Raw genomic sequence first — 8,864 nt, 5'->3', positions numbered from 1 at the left:
GTGGTAGGTGACGGCTGATGTGTTGCACTACAACATGGATAAGGTGGAAGGTCCCAGTGTTCATGGGAAGTTGGTAGGTTGTATTTATACGACAGTATTAATGGAACGTCCTAAGGTCTCATTTATAGGACATTGTTAATGGGACGCTTGCGACAGCCAGAACGAAATATTTCTGTATTAAGCTTTAGACATGAAACCATCATTTGATAATTTAGACCGAAGTTGAACACTCCGTGTTGTTTTCTTGTGCTTTTTTTATTCTATGATTCTCCTTATATTTTTATTTCAATTAATTAAAGTGTGCAGCGTATAGCCCCCCCCCCCCCCCCCCCAATCAATCAGTGTAGCCTGCTCTGTATTAAATAAATTGGTTGAATGTGTATGTAAAATCTGCCAGCAGTATTTCGCTAAGAACAGTGATCGAACTTCGTGCTATTCATACAGCCTGATACAACCCAGGTGTATCTATGAGTGGGTTTTTTTTTTTGTTGGTGTGCACTTTTGAAACCAAATTCTAATTTAAGAGAGATTCCTCTTAGCAAATTTCATCTAGCAACAAGAGAGACAGAGTGAGATTAAAAACTGACAATTTTCCAAGCGTGTGAACACTGAAGGTTGAAGAAAAGAAAAAAAGAGATAACAAAAACACTACACAACTCGAGTTTCAAAATATAAACCAGAGCTCATACATTAACATTCCTGACCGTAATTTTTTTTTCTTTTCAAAGATTATTTAATATCAAATTTTCTTTTTGAAACGTGTTTACACCTGTATTCCATGAAAATAACTATCATTTAACTGAAAACAACTCATTAAGTTAAGTCTCCGCCTATGTATAAAGTGGGTAAGAAACAAATAACTTCAGCTTGGTAGGGGAGGCGACTGTAAGGTACGCTCTAAGACGAGCTTTTAGTTCGAGACAAAACAATTTTTTCCTCACTTAAAGGAATAAATTACATGCCTTCTTCATGGAAGAGGGGGAAAAACGACTAAGCGTGAAACGATAAAAAAGAAATCTTGCGGTATCGTATACTTTGATAGGGGAGGCAACTTTGGGAAAGGGAGATAACTTCTGTTTATTTTTTTATATTTTTTTATTCACAAGGACATTTCATGGAATATTTGAAACAGACATAGGTTGGCGTTCCTTTTTCTTTAATGCCGTGATAAGTACGCCGTACACATCCAGGTCTATTAAACAACAGAGTCGTATCACGTGACGGCGCTATTGTGTTGTGATATCTTCACCATTCATCTCCTTGCTTTTGATGGGGTATGTTTGCCTGGGTCACAGCTGTCCGGGAAGTTCACACGCACACGTAAAACGCACACGCTCCTCGGCACGTGTGTAGCAGGGCTTGTCTTGCTCCGTGAGTACTTACTTGCATGTTCGCCTCCTGCCTCAGCAGTTAGCTCTATCGTCTGCTGGCTCTATATTTGTTTCTGTCTTTAAGTTATATTTATCTTTCAACGTGTCAAAATACTCAGGTTTATTTTTAGTAACAACGTCTTGTAGATTTTTATTACAATAACTGTCAAAATGTTAGTTCTTCATTTAAAACCATTTAAAGTTAGATTAAAATATAAAAGTTAGGTTTTAAATTCCTCCTGTCAGCTAAATCTGTATTTGTTTACAGTCTAGACGTTAAATCAACGAAAGCTTTGAACAAAAATAAAATCAGCTTTAAAGAGTGTATCAGTATCAGTCGATTCAGTTCAGAAGATGTGTAGTTCAACAATAGCTAAGGAATTTGTTTTTAATTGACGATATAAATCAATCATATAGTCTGACGTGGGTCGGATCAATAGTATACTATTAAATTAACCATTATAGTTTAGGCTTGCTGGCTTTAGTGTTTTTCTCTTAAAGTTAATCTTGTGAAGGTAAACTGTATGTATTACTTTCAGCTATTCTAGGTAAGCATCGCTTTAAGACCGATATTTTATCTATAATGATATGGTATTTATTTGATTTAAATATATACATAGAGGGCAACATACTTAAGTTAATTTTAGGGCTACAAAAACTAGCTGTATTTTAAGAAACTAACAACGATGCTGTTTTTAAGATTTCCCTTTGTAAAAAGTACCTTGATTGTGTTTTATTTCATTTGTTTACACAAATGATACGTTGATAGTAATACCGTGTAACTGTTAGCATTGCCGTATAATTTTTGATATTTTCCCCTTAAGATGCTGTTGATAATGGCGAGTTTATTTTCTATTAAGTCTGTTGAAACAATATTGAAGCAAAGTTCATTAACTGTTTGATGGCTGTAGGTAACAATCATTCTTAAGGTATCCTAATATACACCTTCCATCCATCCCTAGGGATGTACAGCACATGGGGGGGGGTTAGGTTTAATCTACTCCACCACCATCTTCCACTCAGATTGTCTGGACTTCTTCCATGTCTGGACTAAAACCACATCATTTGGTCGCCTCCCTTGGTGTTTGGTCAATAACCCACTGGACATATACCCCATTATTAACCCCAGAGGCGTAGCGACCCTTCCCGGCGCCCGGGGACAAACTTTTGATTTGCACCCCTCCCCTCAAGATTTCGATTTGCACCCCCCCCCCTCAAACTTTCGATTTGCACCCCCTGAACCTATCAATTTATTTTTCCAACCCATTTTGGCGCCCCCTAAGGTCGGCGCCCGGGGACATATGTCCCCCCCCCCCCCCCTCGCCCCCCCCCCCCCTCGCTACGCTACTGATTAACCCCGTGGATAGTATATTCCTGGATTTTTGGTTATACACTATATCCACCTGTCTGTGATTTATTAACCTTTTCATATATCCTAACCATCACATTTTTACTTTTCAAATATATCCTACTAGTGTTGAGCCTTTGTGTAAGTCTTTTATCTTTTGGTTGATTCATTTTTGAGCCTGTGTCGACTCATACTTTTTACGAAGGATTTTCTCCCCCCTCCTAAAATTATTAAAAAAATAAAGGAATTTTGTCTAAAATTGTTTTGGGCTCATCAATTCTTCTTCTTCTTCTTTGTTCTCAATTGTAATGTTGGACGGGATTTAGTATTACGTGTCTACATATTAAACGCCATGTTTTTCTGTCTGGATTTACTTTCATAGTTTTTGTCCATACAATTGTTTCATTTTGGAGTTTTGTCTCCTAAGTGGGTAGCTGTCATCAGCTATTGAGCCACATCTGCCCCATGGTTCAAACTTTAATTATTTTTAAATTATAACAAGAAATTGCCGACGGGTTGAACAGGGACAAACATCAATCGCTATCTCAATCGCATAACTGCACATTTGTATTGATCAGTGGCCACGTAACACCTGACATTTGTGCACCTGTTAAACAATTGCACGTCTGAATGGGCAGCTGTTGCACACATTGCGCATGTCAAAACTATAACATCCTTTATGCTGTAACTTTACGTACATAGGAATTCTGCACGAATATGAAGTTTTTAACCTAAACTGAAACTATATATATCGCATTACATAATATTTACACAGACTATCCAACCACCGTCATATTACATTAAATTTTTAGGATCCCCCCCCCTTCCCTTCATTCTCCACATCTTTAATGGTCCACGATTCTTGTCTGTAATTTAAAAATGATTGGACTTTGAAAATATGATAATCCCAGCACGTCTACACCACGGGGCATAGGTATGACAACACACCATGTACACAAACAGGACAAAGGTAGGACAACACTGATACCATCAGGACAAGATAACACTAATACCATAATGATATAGGTTGGACTAAATACCTAGACTATCAGGACATGTAGGACAACACTCCTACACCATCAGGATATGTAGGACAAAACTCATACACCATCAGGACATAGCTAGGACTCCTAGACCAACAGTACATAGGTAGCACAACACTCCAACACCAACTCAACCAACAGCTATCAAACTTTTAGACGCTACGTGCCTATAGCCCACCACTTGGCGCTTATCTTACAACTTCAGTTAACATCGTTTCCACCTCAGTACCTACTCATTACATACATTAGCGTACACAGTATTTGAACATCAGTAGGCCCTACACACCATTTATACATTACTACTAATGTGACCAGGGCCGGCGCTACCTATAAGGCGAACTAGGCGGTCGCGTAGTGTGCAATCCATAAGGGGGCGCAAAAATATGTATTTTCCATTAGTAAAAAGTACATAATAATTAATAAATTTGATCACATTTTATCAACTTTAGACGGGATAATATACAAAGGCGTGGCAATCTATTTCAGTAACCAGGGCGAACTTTCAATTTTTGCGCCCCATCTTCTTAGAGAGAGATCGGGGCGCTTTTTACAAGTCACTTTGACTTTTTATTTTGGTGTCACATATTGTCACACAATTGATGTAGAAAACAATTAAATTTGTCCGTATGACAAGTAGCAGTCAACATTTTTTATTTCGAATGTATATAATTCAGTAACGCGCTTTTTATAATACTAGCTACCGCGTTTGGCGCCCCCCTTTGGGACGACGCCTGTGCACTTTCGATTTTTAAATTTTAAAATCTCGTTAGTCAGGGAGAGATTTAGATTTTCAAACCAAATTAATTGTTGGCACCACAAAATCCTAAACAGAATTTTAAAGTTTTTAAAGTAATATTCTAATACACACATACACACACACACACACACACAATTGCAAGAGGGGGAGGTGGCATTTTAATAAGTTTTTGCTAGAGCGCTAAATAACCTGGCGCCGGAACTGAATGCAACAGATTTTTACGCATGATTACACCCTGTTAATCAATTAGTACTCACATTTATACATTAGTAAACACCATATATATATATATATATATATATATATATATATATATATATATATATATATATATATATATATATATATAATATATATAATATATATATAGTAGTTGTACCTACCATTAACTTATATATATATATATTTCAATTCTAAAATATGCGTCCTATATCATTTTGAAAAATGTCTTATGTAATTTCAGAATGCCATATAAAACTATCGTTCGTCATTCATTGAATTCTATATTATTAAAGATATTAATTTTATGTTAAGGATTTAACTTATTTAAAGTGCATAAACTATTTTTACGGTGCAGAACTCCCACCCTTCCATACCCCTTCACAACCATACTACACCTGTACGTCCCAATCCCCTACCATACCTTTACGTCCCCATTCCCCAACCCTACCATACCTTTACGTCCCCTTTCCATTACCCCACCATACCTTTACGTCCCTTTTCCATTACCCCACCATACATTTACGTCCCCTTTCCATAACCCTACCATACCTTTATATTCCCATTCCCTAACACTACCATACCTTTACGTCCCCACCCTAACCCTATCATACCTTTACGTCCCCATTCCCTAACCCTACCATACCTTTACGTCCCCATTCCCTAACCCTACCATACCTTTACGTCCCCACCCCCTAACCCTACCATACCTTTACGTCCCCACCCCCTAACCCTACCATACCTTTACGTCCCCACCCCCTAACCCTACCATACCTTTACGTCCCCACCCCCTAACCCTACCATACCTTTACGTCCCCACCCCCTAACCCTACCATACCTTTACGTCCCCATCCCCTAACCCTATCATACCTTTACGTCCCCATTCCCTAACCCTACCATACCTTTACGTCCCCATCCCCTAACCCTATCATACCTTTACGTCCCCATTCCCTAACCCTACCATACCTTTACATTCCCCACCCCTTAACCCTACCATACCTTTACGTCCCCATCCCCTAACCCTACCATAACTTTACGTCCCCTTCTCTAACCCTACCATACCTTTACGTCTCGATTCCCTAACCCTACCATACCTTTACGTCCCCATTCCCTAACCCTACCATACCTATACATCTCCATCCCTTAACCCTACCATACCTTTACGTCCCAAGCCTCTAACTCAACCATACCAGACCTTTACGAAATAATAATAACAGGCCACAACATCACAACTGCGCACAAGCTAGACGGAGAGAATTTTTTTTTAGACTGCGGTTACATTTCTCCAAGAGGTCAGCAGAATGTAGAAACATCTTGACACTAAAGGTCAAGGTCAACTGTAGCCTACACGTCATCAGTGGCTGATGCCTTGTGGCTATTTTTTAAAAAAAAACATAACGCAAATTACGTTTAAAATTATACAGGAACTGTACAATGTTTATCACAAGGATGTAATTTTTAAGACAATTACCAGATGCTTGATTTACGGCGAGTAGCTTTCATGGCTAGGAGAAGATAACTCAAGTCCACAGTGTTTATTCATTTGAGTAAACACTAGATAACCCTGATGGAAAACAATGCCGTCTTGGTTATTTTTTTTTAAACGGATGCTTAACATAATATGATATATATATATATATATATATATATATATATATATATATATATATATATATATATATATATATATATATATATGTAGGCCTATATATATGTATATATATATATATATGTATGTATATATGTATGTATATATATATATATATATATATATATATATATATATATATATATATATATATATATATATATATATATATATTCCTGTATAAACGGTTTTGTGTCCACAGTTGCATTCCGTGCTATGGCCTGGACACCGTTTAACAGAACGCCTCCCTCCTTACTTCTCCTGACTCTGCTAAGTTGGACCGGACATGTCTCGTCAAAGACCACCCGTAGAGGAGACATCAGCATCTCCATGGCCTACAGCAACCTGGACACGACCACCTTCTGCTCCAACCTCACCATCGGGGAGCCCGACTCGTGTGAAGACGCCCTCATCGTACCCATGTACCCCAACCACCAGGTACCCGAGGGGTCGCTGATATCCCCGCAGAAGATGTGGTACGCCAGGAGGTTGGATGATGGCGTGTATATTTCCGGTCAGCCGACCCCGCGACAGATTAAATACGCCGCCGACAGCGGGTTTAAAACAGTGGTGTCTGTGTTTACCCATAAAGGACAACTTAGCCCGGACGGTAAAGAGGTTCTAATATCTACAGCCACTGAAAAATTTATCGTTGAAAATTTGGCCGGGATGAAATTTTTCACGGTGTTGGACGGAGACCAAGATGGAGACTGGAACAGCGTGGATGCTGTGAGGAAGATGACGGAAATTATCCGACAGCTTGAACTTCCGGCGTTGATCCACTGCCGGAAAGGCGTCGTCTCTACGTTTCTAGCGTTACTCTACTACGCTAACCAAACCGTCAACGACCCGGATTTTAAACCGCGGGTGAACAGCACGAGATTTTACGAGATCACCAGAAAACATGGTTTGGATTTTGTCAAATTGTTAAATTACACATCGGCTACAGTAACTTCCATAACTGGCAAAGCGCTACCTAAAACAGCCCGCGCACCAAAGGTTAGTCTAGCACAGTGGTACAGTTACTGGGCGTCTCGTCCTCTGTACGAGAACTGGTACACCGCGGGTCAGATTAATGCCAACGATCTCTACGTCATCAAAGCCACTGGATTTAATCAGATCGTTAATCTACGCAAAGGTACAACACACGGCGGTCGACCGTCCCAGGTAAGTCTTTTATTTATCTAGATTAGCATGTGTCTATACTGAAATCTGTCTAATCTTGTATTAGTCTGTGTCTATACAGAGATATCTGTTATCTTATTAGCCTGTGTCTATACAGAGATCTGTGTTATCAAGTATTAGTCTTCGTCTATTCAGAAATAGGTATTATCTTGTATTAGTCCGTGTCTATACAGAAATCTATTTAATTTTGAATGGGCCTGTTTCTATATAGGAATCTATGCCATCTTTTATTAATTAGCCTTTGTTTAGGTCTCATATGCCTTTATCTAAAAATGTCTTAACAAAAAGATCAACCAGTTTCTAAATGTGCATGCGGCATTCACAAAAACAGTTTTAAAAAGTTTTCCAATTAAGTCCACAACACTATCTTCTTGTGCATGTTTTTTTTTTAAAATTTGTTTATAACTTCTGAAGTGTTTTTAAATAAACTGCAAGAGCTAAAGAAAAAATGGTAACCCCATGATCTTCCTGAATCCTTACCAGATTTCAACACAACACCAACTTTCAAACAATTTAAATAATTTTAAACTTTTGTATCCAATGTATTACGGTCCACATTTGATGCTTTCCTTGAATGTTACAACGTTGATCTAAATCACATCTTTATTCCAACACAATTTTTTATTTTAAATAAATATAATAATTTTTAAAAATTAAATAGGCTACCACTACTGCCTTTTTCTTATTTACGATACAGATTAATCCTGTAGTTAAAATATATTTGGAAATATGGAGCTTTTCCAAGTTCTTACCGTATTACTTAACGTATTCCTTACTACTAAAAGTATGGTTGTATGAAAAACACTGATTAAAAAACAAGTCAATCGTATTTGATACGAATTTAAAAACCCCGTTTTATATTTCGTATCATATCAGCCTACTTTATAACATGAACGAGTCCAATAGTTTCTTCATCACAGAGTCCAAGGCTAATCAATGATCACATTCACGTACTTTGTGCTTAAGTTTAGTGAAGCTTATAGTAGTCTACTAAGACTGATCACGCCTCTCTTCCCATTTATTAATACACCCTTGTCCCAATGAGTGAGTTAATTTTAGCTTAATTACCCTATCTGATACAAAAAACAACATTTGGAGTATTAATTGCCAATCATAAGTGTGTTTACAAAAGAAATAACACTCGATTCTTAATGTTCATTCAGTCAGAAGTATTATTTTTAATTTATTTTTAAAATCGACTTTTCATTAAACTAATTTATCGGAGGGAACTATATTTCGAATAGGTCAACACATATTTTTAAATGATAATTCCATTTGATTACATGATTTCGTA

The 8,864-nt window shown here is 37.6% G+C and overlaps 1 protein-coding gene across 1 annotated transcript; it reads left to right on the top strand.

Moving 5' to 3' along the window:
- The first annotated feature begins 1,183 nt into the window (after nt 1-1,183).
- LOC131928777 (uncharacterized) lies at nt 1,184-7,573 on the top strand. The gene is made up of 2 exons (XM_059284904.1): nt 1,184-1,371; nt 6,588-7,573. Exon 2 carries the CDS (start codon nt 6,602-6,604, stop codon nt 7,571-7,573), a length of 972 nt encoding a protein of 323 aa, XP_059140887.1. The 5' UTR covers nt 1,184-1,371; nt 6,588-6,601.
- Nucleotides 7,574-8,864: the final 1,291 nt, after the last annotated feature.

This window comes from Physella acuta, unplaced genomic scaffold (assembly GCF_028476545.2).
Source record: "Physella acuta isolate Inbredline_101_S28 unplaced genomic scaffold, ASM2847654v3 ptg001546l, whole genome shotgun sequence".
In the NCBI taxonomy this organism is placed as follows: domain Eukaryota; kingdom Metazoa; phylum Mollusca; class Gastropoda; family Physidae; genus Physella; species Physella acuta.
The sequence above is the reverse complement of the archived record's forward strand: the minus strand, read 5'-3'. Positions and strand labels throughout refer to the sequence as shown.